General features: G+C 46.6%; 2 protein-coding genes across 2 annotated transcripts; one reads left to right on the top strand and one right to left on the bottom strand.

The window, feature by feature from the left end:
- The first annotated feature begins 33 nt into the window (after positions 1-33).
- Positions 34-1,333, top strand: ndufa3 (NADH:ubiquinone oxidoreductase subunit A3). The gene is made up of 4 exons (XM_084444165.1): positions 34-53; positions 418-492; positions 611-688; positions 1,158-1,333. The coding sequence occupies exons 1-4, from the start codon at positions 47-49 to the stop codon at positions 1,247-1,249; spliced, it is 252 nt and encodes an 83-aa protein (XP_084300291.1). The 5' UTR covers positions 34-46; the 3' UTR covers positions 1,250-1,333.
- A 2,911-nt stretch (positions 1,334-4,244) lies between these two features.
- Positions 4,245-10,838, bottom strand: LOC311313931 (BAR/IMD domain-containing adapter protein 2; the record flags this gene model as incomplete). The annotated part of the gene is made up of 14 exons (XM_084444183.1): positions 4,245-4,317; positions 4,467-4,507; positions 4,589-4,835; positions 5,400-5,465; positions 5,878-6,076; positions 6,178-6,841; positions 7,096-7,272; positions 7,399-7,551; positions 8,210-8,347; positions 8,439-8,510; positions 8,618-8,679; positions 9,783-9,869; positions 10,226-10,301; positions 10,791-10,838. The coding sequence occupies 14 exons, from the start codon at positions 10,836-10,838 to the stop codon at positions 4,245-4,247; spliced, it is 2,103 nt and encodes a 700-aa protein (XP_084300309.1).
- Positions 10,839-15,962: the final 5,124 nt, after the last annotated feature.

Here is a 15,962-nt window from a genome sequence, read left to right as displayed (position 1 = left end):
ATGATCCCCCAGTTCTATTCCCCCAGTAAAGACTACAGAGGACAACATGGCAGGTTTGTGATCGCTTTGCTGTCTTCCCAACAAGATATAACCGTCTTATTTCGATTGAGGCCATCAATTTACCCAACGTTTATGTAATTTGATAATGTTTAATATTATTAGTATGGCAACGCAGTTCTACATTGTAATGTAACTAGCGAAACAAAAAATGTGACCTTGGCCTAGTATTGAGTGAGCTAGCTAACGTTAGCTAGCTAACACCTACGTTAACATCGCAGAGCAACCGCTGCTGTGCCAGCTGTGAATGTGTGTGAATTGATGAATGAGAGGGCACTGTAAAGCGCTTTGGATAAAATCGCAATATAAGTGCAGTCCATTTACCATTTTCCTGTTTGTTTACCTTTCAATACAATGCAGGGATTGCAGCCTTCCTAAAAAATGCATGGAATAAGGAGCCAGTGTTGTTTGCCTCATCTGCACTTGCTCTCCTAGGTGAGTAGTTGGATTTTTTTGTATTAAGAGCTAAAGGCTAGGTGATTTTAATGGTGGCAATGTATTGCAGCATCGTGCGAAATGAAATGTATGTCCCATGTTCTGTATCTCTCCCCAGCTGTTGCTTTACCAGTCATCAGCCCCTACACAAAATATTCCGCCATGATGAATGCAGCAGTCCCATATAACTACCCAGGTAAACACAGCTCTTCTTCTCATTCAATAGCTTGGGATCTGAGTGTAAACAACATATCCATTGAGGTACTTCCTTCAATCGCAGATTTTAAATCCATGGCTCTTGGCATTTGTACTTCGACCTGTAACTGTACATTATTGTTATTATTGTGTATTGTATTTTTTCTGTTGTTATTTATGTATTGGTGTGACTTCGTTGACACTGTAAATGAGGGAAACCTCAGTGCTTTATGAGTATAAATAAAGGTTTGAAATTAAATTAAATTACTACTGGATAAAGGTGAGTAATCCCACCCTAGCTTTACATAGGCTTAGCCGAGCATTGTAATTCTGTGAAATGAAAGGCTGATTATTCCTACATTATAGAATATTGAGATGTAAAATGTGTATTTGTCACTTAATAGAAGGGTCAGTACAGCACATGTCTGAAATGACGGGTGAATGACCAGCGCCCTCTGTTCTTTCCTCAGTTCCTGTGCGGGACGATGGCAACATGCCCGATGTCCCCAGCCACCCCAGTGAAGCCAAAGGACCAAACCTGGAATGGATGAAGGGTCTATAACCTCCCAGTTTGTCTGCCCCGTTCCTGTACAGACCACCCTGTTCTTCCTGTCTTTCTCTGTAATTGCCTCAGTAAATATCTCTATTTAATACCATCGTCACTTGTCTGGTTTTATGTCTAGACTCTGATCATTTTGACTGTAGAATAAGGTAATTTATTTTATAAATGCAGTACTTCAAAGCATTTGTGCACAACCACTTGTTTGATGGTAATTTTCTATAAGCAGGCTCACATGAGAATAACACGTATAGTAATTAAATTGTTTATTGAAATTTTTGTTTTGGAAAAAAGTACAATGATGGCCATATAAAAAAAAATCTGTGCACAAGTCAGTACACTACATAAAACTGCTGTTGAGATTCCAAGACATTACATTTCTGTTACTGTTAGGCTACTTACACCAGTGGATAACACAGCTTTACGGGTTCAATGCAAGATCACAGTGTTTTTGATAATAGTACTATATTGCTGTTAGTGACTGTCATGCTTGGGCGCTTGATAATAGCTGTAACCTGCAGCCACGAAACATCTGTGCAGAATATGTACAAGCAAACTCTAAATCAAAGTGACCTTGAACACTGCCCTGGTTCACCCATACTGCTTGACATATTTGAATCATGGATGTGTTAAACTAGGTTTGAATACCTAGAAATGACTTGGTCTGTGCATCTAGATGAGTCTGACGAAGACAAAGGGAGAGGAGAGCATCATATCAACTGTTCTGAGATCAGCCCTACACTACAGGAAAACGGCCAGCCCATGAATGACTGGACAGCAGCCCGCAGGTGAACGAGAGCCACTGTTGGTACAACCACCACACAAAGTTGTGAAAATTAGGTACAAAAAACAATCCTCATCAATTCAGAACGGACACAAGTAGATGTCAGCAGTGGCCATTTCTCAAATTCTAAATGAAGCCTGAGGTTTACACAGCTGCATATTTTGACTGAGTTAAGTGAACACATCAAAAGCAATGTTATGGAAAAACAAGGCAAATGCTGACAGCTATATAAGATCACATATAGCGTTTATATAAGTAAATAAGCCTGTGATCTCACTATAATATCATAGCATGTTCAACTCAGTCTAAAGCAAAGTTACTGTTAGAATCAACCCAAAACAACTTTCATGGGAAACTGGCATGTAACATCTTGAATGCTACAATATGCATGTGTTTGTTGATGTGTAAATATTTGGGGTGGGGGTTAAAATGTACACAAATAATTGGTAACAAAACAAATAAACAAATATGTTTCTAATTTCAAACCAACTCCAATTTACTATAATATGACTACAGAGGACAGAGTAAGAGAAGAAAACTTCTACTTTGTTTATCTAGTTTACCATTAGCACTTAATCACACACTTTTCAACATCCCATGTACATTCTTCATCACTTCCAAAGGTTCATTCCACCATAAACAGAATCCTATCATCAGTCTTGATCTTCACATCCTTCTGCTAGGTTCTGTGCAGTTTGTGTTTGGTAAACATGCAACTAAGATCAGCTAGGTGTCAACAATCTGTTGGTAGAATTAATCAAGAATACATTAGGGAAAATCAAAGGCAAGAGCTGAGAACCTTCATATTTGTTGCCTTCATCCCTCAACCATCAATGGATGCCAATTTCGTCAACCTTCTTCTCCAATAACAAGTGTCATCATAACCCTTACCTGTTCCTCTCCACATCCCGCTGTCTAAAACAGTCTCACTCTCTACACCAGAGCTCACAGAGGCTCCTCCCTCTTTCTAAAACAGTCTCACTCTCTACACCACAGAGCTCACAGAGGCTCCTCCCTCTTTCTAAAACAGTCTCACTCTCTACACCACAGAGCTCACAGAGGCTCCTCCCTCTTTCTAAAAACACTTTCCTGTAGACTGCATCAATTTAGGGTTTATCGATCATTTTGTTCACACATTTTGCAACCAGAAACCAAGCCAACGACATTTCGGTTTCAAAACAATTAAGATAAGCAAAATACTAATAATTGCTCATGAGCACATAAATCCTACATAATGACAATACGTGTAAAATAGGAACCTGTCCTTTTCTATGACACTTGAAAGCAGCAGCAGAAAAGCGTGGTTTAATACACATAAACTATTACTGTCCACAGGTCCTGACCTCTGGAGCCACCTGAAACCAGAACTGCACAAATGCTATAAATAAAAACTACAATGGCTATCTAGAAAAGTAAAAGTTTGTAAATAAAAAAAAGTAAACCATTATATAGATAGCAATGCACAGGTTCTGTTTTATGTTAGTGTTGAATGTTAAGTGAGTAGAAGTTTAATGTCAGATATCTGTTAGCCAACATGGCAAAGGTAACATCTCTGGCTCTATAATCTTCCTCTATCCCCTTCATGCTAATCCAGGTCATATTCTTTTGACCCTTTGGGTAATTTAAATTCAAGATTTTTACAGTTTCTATTTCTCTGAAAGTCGTCATCATCAATATCCACAATTAATCAGCCTAGTATGAATCATCAAGAATGACTATGATAGTTCACTAAAAATATAAAATGTTCTTACAGGCACAAACGGGGAATCAATTACAAGCCTTTACCACTAGGAATCACTGTATTGGTTTCTTTATGATTTATTAATTAATTAATTAATTAATTAATTAATTAATTAATTAATTGGAAAAACATAATATGCCATTGGCTCTCTATCCTAGATAGCAAGCGGATGTGTAATGATTCTGGGCCATATATGGGCCGGAACTAAGCCACATGTCTATGTTTAGAAGTGAACTTCTCAAATGTAGAAAAAATGCACTGTAATCATGAAGAGCCTATGGCACCCTTTAACACTCAATATACAATAGGCTGATAAGAGGGCATCTTAAAACCAATCAAAATTAATCGACATGAGCAAACAAGTTCACGTCAGTGTTCAGGCTCAATACAGCAACTGACCTCTGAGAACAAAATTAGAATACATCAGAAAGTTCCAGTGACGCTCCACTGGCTCCTCCCTCTTGTGGGAGGTGCTACTCAATGATGGGCGCAGACCGGTCGTTGGTCACCGTTCTCCTGAGTCGGACATGGGCAAACGGATTTGTCCTGTGAGGGGGGGAGTTGCATATGTAAGCCATGATAGTGTTTACACATTCCTGTAGTACGTCTCTGTTATAACAAGGATTTGGCCCTTATTGGCCAACATGACTTTGAAGTAAAATCCTTCTGATTCTGTTGCTGATGGACACGTTTACCTGGTTGGGGAGGGGGGCGGAGAGACAAACTCTGAGGAGAGCTGTAACGCAAGAGAGACAACGATGTGACAAACCCATTGAGTCTCATGTTGTAAACTTCTAGGATTTGAAGTCGCTTATACCTCTTGCATTAGCATCGACAGAGTGGGTCGGTCAGCAGACCCTGTCCACTCCAACCCTGGACCCGAGCCCTTGGGCCTCAGGCTGACCTGGTTGGTGTCGGCCATGCTGTAGGGGCGTGGCCGGAAGGTGCTGACCCTCTGGGGGGGGAAGGCCCGCTCCTCCTCGGACTCCGGGGTCAGGGCCGGGGACACCAGCTTGTCTAGCTGGCCGGTGCTGGTGCTGTTGGCTTTGGACAGGAGCAGGGAGCTGGAGGAGGGAGGAGGGGGAGGAAGGTTGGAAAAGAGAGGAAGTTAAAATATCTATGAGCCACTCCGGCTGAACATCGGGTGGAAAATGAAGGGGTGGGGTGGGGGGGATCGGTGCCAACGTCAATTCACGGACGACACTGTTGATTTTGGGAAGCAAAGAACTTCCAAGGAGATTGAGCTGGTAAAAGAACCAGTGCAGCTGGAAAGAAAATAAGAGGGGTCATCGCTCAGTCCCTGGAGTGTGCTTGTCCAGCGTCAACACATCCACATTGTTCCGCCACAGTGAAAGTGACGTACGGGAGGAGAGAAGGAAGGGAGTATCTCTGTCAACGCTTCTCAGCTTTCAGCGAATCGGCCAAAGTTATCACAGCCTGTGTGTCGACACGTAGCTATTGCCTGATGGACTGTCAGATGGCTGTCAATACAAGGAAGGGAGGAGACCAGAGAGGAAGGATCTACAGTTACACCGCCAATACTCATCCTCCCCCTCAAACGCCCACACCTCCCCGTTACCAGCGGTGATGATGATGATAATAACATGCGTGTGTCTATGGGGACAGACCTGCTGTCCAGACTGTCCAGGGTGTTGGGGTAGGGCTGAGTGTAGGAGAAAGGGAACCAGCCTTTCCTGTAAAGAGACCAGGAGATTGTTACATGATCATACAGTACATTACAGTCATTTAGCAAACACTTTTATCCAAAGTGACTTACAATAATTATATATAACGTAGGAAAAGCGAATGTACTTCTTCTTGCCAGAACTCACAAGTGCATCTCCTTTCTAAAACAAGTGACAAAGAGCATAATCTAGTGCTGAAGGCAAAGTGCAAGAATAGAAATCTAAACTACAATAGGTGCTTAAGAGGGAGAATCATGGTAGTACGTCTTGAAGAGATGAGACATACAGTACAGACAAGAGAGATAAAAGATAAAAGAGAGACTAGGATCTAGGAATCATGGAGCATGTGCTAGTATATCTTCTGGTGTGTGTGCGTGTGTGTGTGTGTGTGTGTGTGTGTGTGTGTGTGTGTGTAACTTACCGTCCCGTCCGCTCATTCTGGCCGTAGTGCCAGCCATCTCTGGGCTCGGAGATCAGGAGGGAGATACCATCGCCAGGCAGGAAGTGAAGTAAGCAGGACCCGACCACTCCGCCCCCCTCCGCCCCCCCGGGGCTGTGGGCAAACATGGCCTCCACACGGGTCGGCCCGGAGAGTGGGAGCACTCGGGGCAGGGTGGAGCCTGGGAGGAGAACAGGAGGAGGGGTTATCTCTGACTCGTGCACCCCCCCGGAGACACTAGTCCCCGTTCGGGAAGATGGACGCCCCATGACAACGACTTACCCACAAACCCCCCCGTCCGCGCCTCGCTGGCCGGCCTCCTGGGCAGCGGCAGTGTGGACGTGGCGTACGCTTCGGCCGGCGAGGGGTTGCGGGTGGAAGACGCGGCGCTTCCTCCTCCGAGGGCCCCCTGCTGGAGCAGCGAGGTCACAGGGGTCATGGCCCGGGAGAGGGGGGCGCTGTGGGGCAGCGGGGGGCTGTGGGGGGGGGCGGTCTGGGACAGGGGGAGGGCGAGACCCTGCAGGGAACTGTGGGACACCGGGGACACTTGGCTGAGGGACAGCACCATGGAGGGGATGAGGCTGGGGGACAGGTTGGACGTACCAGCGGCCAGGAGGAGAGGACTCTGCTGGGACTGACCGGACACCCCGGAGGAGGACGAGGCGGCTGTGGACGGGACCGGGCTAGCGTTGGCGTTGCCGGGGGCAGGGCCTGCCGCGGCGCTGAGGGGCGTGCTGGCGTGCCGGGGGGAGGAATCTCCCGCGGGGCCGGCGAGGGAACGGAAGGCCTGGGGGCCCGGGGAGCCCTGGGGGGTCGTAGGGGGGTCATTCTGGGAGGAGGAGGGGGGGGCAGGGCGCTGCTGCTGTTGTTGTTGTTGTTGTTGTTGCTGGGAGCGCCCAACGGAGTCTCCGTTCAACAGGGGAGGGACCTCCTGGATAGAGAGTCTCTGAGAGAGAGAGAGAGAGAGAGAGAGAGAGAAAGAGAGAGGGGAGAGAGAGAGAGAGAGAGAGAGGGGAGAGATAGAGAGAGAGGGAGAGAGAGGGTAGAGAGAGAGAGAGGGAGAGAGAGAGGAGGAGAGAGAGAGAGAGAATGAGGGGAAAAGCTAGAAAGGCTGGCTGAAACTTTTGAACTGAATAACCAAAACAAACAAACAAACAAACAAACTATCCTCTGTGGCGCTCAGCCGTCTCCCATCCTCACCTGCTCTGGCTGCGCGGCGCCCGGCTTGGCGTGGCGGAGGAGCTCAGCTATCCCAGCAGCCCCGGGGCCCGGGGGGGCGGTGTGACGCAGCAGGTTCAGCGCCCGCTCCGGCAGGCGCGTGGGCTGGGAGCATGACTGTTGCCACGACGACAGCTTCTGGGAGAGAAGCTCTCTCACCTTGGTTACGGAACAAGAAGAAGAAGAAGAAGTGTGTAGTTCTCTGATTGGACAATTCGGGTAGCGCACCCTGTCCAATAGGAGGAAATGGCTACGGTCGTGGGTGTGGTTTCGGCTGACCGGTACCTTGCAGTGGTAGTTGATGAGCAGCTTGGTGACGGCGCATTGTCTGTCCACCAGGAAACAGTACCGCCTCCTCTCCTCCGTCAACGCCGAACGGTATCCCACGGCAACAAGCGTGTCCAGCTCACCCTGGCGACGGCTCATCAGTTCCACGTACTGAGAGAGAGAGGGGAGAGAGAGGTCACCGTAAACATACGCACCCTGCGGCAGAATGAGCGGAATGACCTTTACGGCACGCTGTGAGGAGAAAGGCACGGCAGAAGTAGAAGAAGTGACGTCATATCCTGTCTGCGGAACAATGATAACGAGATCCAGATTGCAAATTATACTTCTCTTGAGTATATACAGTCTTCTCTTGAGTATATACAGTCTTCTCTTGAGTATATACAGTCTTCTCTTGAGTATATACAGTCTTCTCTTGAGTATATACAGTAAGACGCACATAAAACGGTTTAGACACACGGAAACCGCGTGGCATTACCTCAGAAACCTCAGCCTCAGTCTAGACCACCTTACTCAGCATTACTAGGCCTTAAAAGACACAGTCAGGTAGGTGTACTCACAAGTCCAAGTAAGTACTTGCCTGTTTGTAGGAAAACTGGGCCACTATAAATCAGAATAAACTACGATCTGGATCAGCTGATTTGGCTGCAAACCAGAAATAAGGTCCTTGGTGGAAGAAGGGTTTTAAGTGAAGGATTTTGACGGAAAGTCACAGAGAAGTTAGAAGGAGGGAGAAGTTAGAAGGAGGGTGAATTTGAACAAAAGGTTATAACCATTTGACCGGGGGACAGACCTGCCCAGGACCCGTTACCTGCATCTCTCTGTCTCCGTACTTGTTGGGGTGGCGACTGCCCTGGCTCTTCCTGCGGAGCTTCTTCAGCTGGGATTGGCAGCGCTCGATCGACTCCACCTTTGACTTGCGCTCCGTCTGGTACTTCTTCAGCGTGGCCTGAGATGAGAGATTGCTGAGCCGTCAAAAAGGGTTCAAATAAGGAAACGACGGACCGTAATTTAAAGGCGACAAATGTGTATGAACTCACTGTGAGGTATTTTATGTCCAACTCTAGCTTCTGTTCCAACTGGGACAGCAGCTCAGAATGGAACAGCTTCAACTGTAGACGATAAACACTTAGACAATCAATCAATCAATCAATCAATCAATCATAGAACTTTCCAAATTAACACACACACACACAAATGCACGCACAACTGTACATACCACGTCTTCCAGTTGCACCTGGATCTGCCTGTGTACCTCAGCCATCTGAAACAGTGTGTCTCCTAAAATGACCATCAGAGAACACAGAAACAGGGGCACAGGCTTCAGAAGGGGATTATGCACTCGGCCATTTCTGATTACACTACAAAATATTGCAATCAAGCAAATATGGATTAGAACAGTAAACATCTATGCAGTAGGAAAAGGAGATTTACTGGGGTACTGAGCCTTGGAAGGGAATCTGAGCAGCAACAACAGTGTAATAGACTTGTGTAATTGAATGTTCACTAAAGTATGATGTAATAGCAGCACTTATCAGAAGCTGTTATTGTACTGTAATTGACTGAGGCCTGGATTACACTACTGCGTTTGTTATGGCTATATTTTAGAACGGGGAAAACTATCTGCGATTACATGCGAAATTACACATTATTATCCGCTTGGCTGTTGTTGTGTGACTCCTGTTATTCTTATTTCCAAATTGATATGAACTATTCCTATAGTTTTTTTCTAAAGCCTCCAGATCTGCCTATTATAGAACACAGCTTCGGTCGTATCCTAAGGCCTCCGGGTTCGAGGTTCGTTTTGGCCGGGGTAGTTTAATTGCTAGGCGTTAAACGTAGGTCTTTTTCAGAGAAAATGCAGAAAAACGCAGTAGCGTAGTCCAGGCCTAAACCTCTCTGCTGGACATGGCTATCAGCTGTGCGCCTGCCACTGAGGTGGAACCAGGGTGTTTCTCTCCCTCCATCCCTCCCTCCCTCCCTCCCTCCTACAACACAGCAGTTTGTGGTGTCTGTCTGGCATCTCTTCCTCCCTCCCTCCCTGCCTCCCTCCCTGCCTCCCTCCCCCTGGGCTGCCTCCCCCACTGTTTTCAGCATTACAATGAGATCATGTGGTGTTGTTAATCTCCCAACAATGACCCTCCTCTCTCCCTCTCCCTCCACCCCGTTCTCTCTCTCTCTCTCCCTCCTCTCTCCCTCCACCCCGTTCTCTCATGCTCTCTCTCTCTCTCCTTTCTCTCTCCCCCTCCCACTAACTCACACACATTTTCTACTCTTCTCTCTTTCCCCACTAACTTGCCTTTCTCCACACATCCGTTCTCACTCTTCCCCTCCATTCCCTCCCCCCCGGACTTTCTCAGCCCCCCCCCCCCCATCGGACTCACCCAGTTCCTTGGACCCCTGGCTGTCGCTGGCTAGTTCTCCCAGCTTCACCAAAGCGTCGAAGTAGCCCTTGGCAGCCACCGTCACCCCTGAGGACGGGAACGTGTTTTAGCGAGGTGACAAAAGACCCTCTATCCTGCCCGGCGCAGATTGGGGCCTGGCTCCTCTTGGAATGCCGATCCCGTGCCAGGGGCACTCTCTCGCCCTCAGGAACCAGCGCTCAAACGCAGAGTACAAACATGGCCACTGAATGCCACACTATGTTGGTGAATGGATGCACGTTATCCACATTTACATGGATGGATTCTCCATCATACGTAAACCACCAACTGAGCTAGCAGACGTTTTAACAACCCCAGCGAGTTGAACCGACCCCCTCTGGCCATCAACCCTCTTAACTCCAGGCCGTACAGATGACAGAGACAGAAGATGTGTGGTAACTCACCCGTCAGGGCTTTCTCATAATGCTTCCCCATGGTCACAAAGTTCTTCAGACTGGGGTTGAACTGGTCCAGTATCCCCTGAACCAGAGAAAGAGCATCATTAGATACAACCGGGGCCCATAAGGCCGGAGGAGGATGGTCTTTCCCACTAGGGCTGCGTCTCATCCCAGGATGGTGTGCCCTCATTCACTGATATCCACACACCTGGATAGGTGAAAGCAATAGTGGAATGCAATACATTTTTTGGAAACGCATTCTCAAGGCTGTTTTTTAAGGCAATGACTGCAGAGTCACTGAGCCTCCCTTCCCTATCAATACAAACCCTTCTGTTGAGATCGTTGGTAACAGATCACTTCTACAAAGGCATAAAATAGGGCACTCGCCTGACTGCACTCACACACAGTTCAATTGTTGGAGACAGCCTCTCTCATGCATAGAGACACAGATAAGTACCCCTCCCACATACCCACCCACCCATACAGTCAGTCACACACACACACACACACACACACACACACACACACACACACACACACACACACACACACACACACACACACACAATACCTTATACACATTTTCTGTCATCTTGTTGACCTCTTCGGTGCGAGACATGGTGCTGGTGTGTGGTGGGTGTGTTTGTTGTACAGGTGCGGTCCTTCCTCTTCCTCCTCCTGGGCGGGGCCTTAGGCGTCACACCAGCAGACTTGAATCCCCTGGAGATGAACAAGTCGTCATGGACTCTTCAACCATAGTTTCAACCATATTGGCTCAAAGGGGGGAGCTGTTTTTTCGCGAGCCATGGTCTGTCCACTACCGGTTCAGGTCAGTCAGTCAGTCAGACACCCTGTGAGAAACGCTTTGCGAGGGACTTCTTGTGATGCACAGGCGCAGTATGCCACACCAGGTCACTACCAGGCCGACCAAAAGGTGGAACGCTTCACGAATTTACAGGTCACTAATGCTCCATTTCCACCGCACAAAAAAGTACCGACTCGATTCTACTCTACTTGCTTTTTTGGGCTTTTCCACCACGTACAAGGCCTGTAGAGGTGAGGTGAAGCGTGTCTTTTTTAGGACCTGCTCCTTCGAGGTTCCAAGAGAGCCACAGCGAGCTGCGGTGGTGACGTGTAAACACCAGCAGACCACTGACCGGTCAGAGAGAATTGTCTCTCGCTGACTACCAGCCTGCTTCACTGACTCTATAACAGTGCCTGAGCGTTCCTGAGTGTTGTGGAGGTGTGCATGTATATATGTATGTACAGTATGTATGTATGTGTGTGTGTGTGTATGTATGTATCTATGTATATATGAAATACGAAATAGAACTCATCATCCTCATGTTTCTGTCTTTGGGAAAATGTATTTTTTCCAGTGGATATCTTATAAGATTGATCTAGGAAACGTTTTGTGTTTATAAGTGTGGTATTTCTTCCATTTGGGAAGCTCCCGATCGCGCTAGGCAGCAGTCAAACAAGGAAGTGATTTGGGAAATACCCTCTATATGACGTCACACGGCGTTGCTATGACGACCCGCTACATTTAGGGGGATGCTCCTTGCGGTGGAAAGCGCTGTGGGGAAAAGCATAGCAAGTACAGTCGAATCAGGTTGAATCAAGTTGACCTGGTACCATGCGATGGAAAGAGGGCATTACAGGCAGACCGAATAATGGAACACTTCACAAATTTGCAGGTCACTAACAGGTGGACCGAAACGCAGACAGAGAAAATACAGTGTTGTAAATCTGAAAACAATGAGAACTCATGCCCAACCACCAAAGATGGTTCATGTCTTCTCGTCCAGTTGACAGAGATGCTAGAGCTATGCAAATTACCCTGGCTCATCCTGATTGGTTGCACCATTGGTGTAATCTGCGATTCTTTGTCTGCATTAGTGTGAGGGTGAGTAGCCTATATATAAATGCCTTTTTTCCTCTTTACTGTAAAGCACATTGTGTTACTGTATCAATAAAGTTTGATTTGATTTGATTAAGCATGTACACAATACAGTAATGCTTTGTTGCCTTGAACCCACCGTCTAGAACAAGATCTGGATCAAATATCATCATCTCAATATCAGCCTGTCTGACTCAGTTTGACCCCCCAAATATCTGACCTGCGCACGTCATCGATTGAATGAATTCATGACACAATGTAGAACCTACAGAGGCACACATACACACACAGCACACACACACACACACACACACACACACACACACACACACAGGATGTTGTGTGGATGCTTAAATAAAGGATGTGTGGGCCTTCTGTAGTCAGTGAGGGCATGTGTGTAGATCCAGCTACTTTGCATGAGAGGCACTAGGGCGTCAGGCAGCATGTGAAGAGCCTCTGTATCCTGGAAGACACTATAAACATGGTGAACAATATTCACCACTGCACAATATTCACCACTACACAATATTCACCAGTGCACTTCTCCTAACTCTAGACGGACAGACAGCCCTCTGTTTTAACTCAAGGCAGCAGCGCTAATGCAGCCGAGGCTCTTGCGTTTGTGTTATTTCGTCAGGATCCCGTTTCAAGACAAATGACAGCTGACGGATTGTGCCAAGACGAGTTCTGCCACCTCAAACCAGAACAATGGACTTTTCCAAACCCGGGCCCAAGTGTCGGGATGCTGAGTAAACACGCGGCCGTCTCGTCTTCCTGACCGATCAAGACAAGTGATGCAGGCCAGAGGAATTCCAGGCCGGATTAAACGGCAAATCTCTCACTCAACTGGGTTTTCCTCACAGCGTTCCTTTGTTATCACAGCGAGATTACGAGGAAAACTTTGACCCATATCCAGTAATGGAGCAGGACACAAAGAAAACATTCCCAGACCTCAACTCATTGGGGCCACCTTCCCTGAAGGATGACCACCCCCCCCCCACTATCAGTTAGGGTTTCAGTGTTGGGGTATACGGTAGACCAGTGTTGCCAAACTGATGGAGCTGTTGGTTATCCGTCTTTAGGATCACACTGGGAGCGTTAGGGTTCAGTAAAAGGTGAGATAAGGTCTCCCCTAAACATTGATATAGGGTACATTTTGATTTTCTTAGAGCCAAGTTCTTAGGTTCAATTGGTCATCAAATACGTTTGAATGAGTTTGAATGAAGCTTGTTTTAAATACAGTGTTCCAAACATCATCAATACATTTGAATGATGAGTTTGAATTAAGTTTGGTTGAATACAGTGTTCCAAACATGATCTACAGCCCAATACAAGGGAAACACGATTTATCCTGAACACACAATGTGCATGAAAAAATATAAGAATTTTCTTAAATACATCCCCATCCACCTTTCATGTAGGATATTAGTGTCTCAGACCCCCACCCTGCTATCCACTTATGTGGGCCTAGTAGCATATAGCCTATGATTTATAGGCAACTTAAAGAAAAGGTTTTAGTCTAAAACAATAAAACATTGGCCACGAGTGAATGTAAGCTGTTTAAAGCTGCAAGAAAAGCAAATAGGCTATGGCATAAACCCCCGAAATAAACCCCACAAAAGTAATTTCATTTTGGGGAAATGTGGGCGCACAGTTCAGCTGGCAACAAAAAGTCAGAATCATCTGTCGATGCCGCTCAGCACCACCTGTTAATCTCAATACGACACAACTAAGTCCTACATAAACTTATAGTTGATACAAAGTAGCCTCGAATCTTACCTTTCTCGAGCTCATTGTTGAAGCCCTGAAGACAAAGGTCCCGTGTGGCTCCCGAGTGTTTATGAACACCCCCTCTTTTCTGTATTAGCCTACTTTCCTTCGTTAGTGGGGGGTTGTTTCATCCGCCAGTGCACTAAATCTCAGTCCCCTCCACCCCCTTTTCCTCCCCCTGGTCCCTTTCTCTTCTCTCCTTTCCCTTTCTGCCTCTCTCTCTCTCTCTCTCGCTCTCTCTCTCGCTCTCTCTCTCTCTCTCTCCCTCTTTCACTTTCTTTACTCACACGAATCGGGGTCAGATTTTTGGTGCCGTTCTGTACCTCTCCTCATTGTTGAGCCGATTAACAACATGCCTTCACGCGCACACCCCGGCCAGAAAACCCACCGCCAACAAAACCGGGAAACCGGGCCTGGACGCTGCAGCAGCAAGCAACCCACGGTCAGAAAACCTCACAAGCCCATTCTATCCACCACTCTCGCCTCCTCTGACAATGTTCTCTCTCTTTCACTGGGCTATCCCCTCTCCCTCTCTCTCTCCCCTCCCTCCCTCTCTCTCTCTCTCTCTCTCTCTCTCTCCCTCTCTCTCTCTCCCCCACTCTCTCTCTCTCCCTCTCTCTCTCTCCCTCCCTCTCTCACTCAGGCAGAATAACAATGAGCTAACGGGACCCGGGATGAATGGCAGCAGAGAGAATAATGACCTGAACTTTAGTTGAGACCAAAGACTGCAGACCCCAGCCGCGGGAAAGAGCATCACTAGCCTACATCCGCAACCCCCCCCAACACACACACACACACACACACACACACACACACACACACACACACACACACACACACACACACACACACACACACACACACACACACACACACACACACAAACACACACAGCCCTACATTACCCCCATTCATAGGTGTTGCTAGTATCTTAGAATTACTTACATTTTAACACGATTATCTGAATTATGGACATTGGAATATCAAGCAGTAAAATAGTCCTAGGCCTACATACCAGTGATCATGGAAGGGGACGGTGGTAGGCGTGAACCCAGGGCTGGTTTCAGGGTTCTGTTGTAGTAAGAAAGTTTCACCAGCAGGTGGCAGAAGCGCTCAATGCTGACAGTGTGTCCAGACTGTTCAGTATCCAGACCTGCAGGGGTCATGTTTATTACATAATTTATCTGGTCCTATATAGTGCTAATCCCATTTTGATAAATATTGATTCAATAAATACATACAACTTCCAGCCATTTGCGCTAGTTATATCAGGGGACTGAATAGGTCACGATTCTTGTCATTCATGGGACAGATCTTACGAATGCTACCTCAGGAGTATCTGAGTATTTGTACATGCTTAAAGGAGTAGTTTGGTATTCAGCACCATAAAGCCACCTTTACACCATTGCGGAAAAATTACTCCGGTTTTCGCAATCCGCACTCTGGTGGACACCCCGTACCACCGTACACCATCCCAAAACCTTTCGGACGATATGTCAGGTGTCGACGTCACCGAGCAGCCAGTAAATCTGTCAACAATCATGGCGGACATCGAAGTGGTACAAATTTGCCAAACTATATTAAAAGGTTACAGACTTTGTAGCAAAATGTGTCTGTGGAAAAAATATTTTATTACCCAGCTATCTTAGTTACACCAAAATTGAACTATTTTGACAGCTTTGGGTTGTGTGTGTGTCGTATTTATTAAGTTTGACAAATCTACGAAGCTTATAGCTAACTTAAGCTAACTAGCCATAGCCGAAGCCGGCTCTATGCTGGCTAGATTGTCTGGTTATATTCGTTATATTGACAACGTGCTTCACTAGATCACATGGGCTTGTTAATTCTGTTTGGAAAACGATATAGTTTATAACATTAAATTATTCAAGTAAAGTGACAAGAAAGCGATCTATGATTGTTTACACACACCATTGTTTACCAAAACCATAGCAATGCTATTTTCCGGTCGTACTGCCGGACTGGGATTTGCCGGATGAGTTACATTTTTTGAACGCATACGGACGTCCAGCGGAGCGGAATTTTGTCCGCACCACATCCCTCGGAGCCCTGTCG

The sequence above is a fragment of the Borostomias antarcticus genome, assembly GCF_949987555.1.
Source record: "Borostomias antarcticus genome assembly, chromosome: 10".
NCBI classification, from domain to species: Eukaryota; Metazoa; Chordata; class Actinopteri; order Stomiiformes; family Stomiidae; genus Borostomias; species Borostomias antarcticus.
The sequence above is the reverse complement of the archived record's forward strand: the minus strand, read 5'-3'. Positions and strand labels throughout refer to the sequence as shown.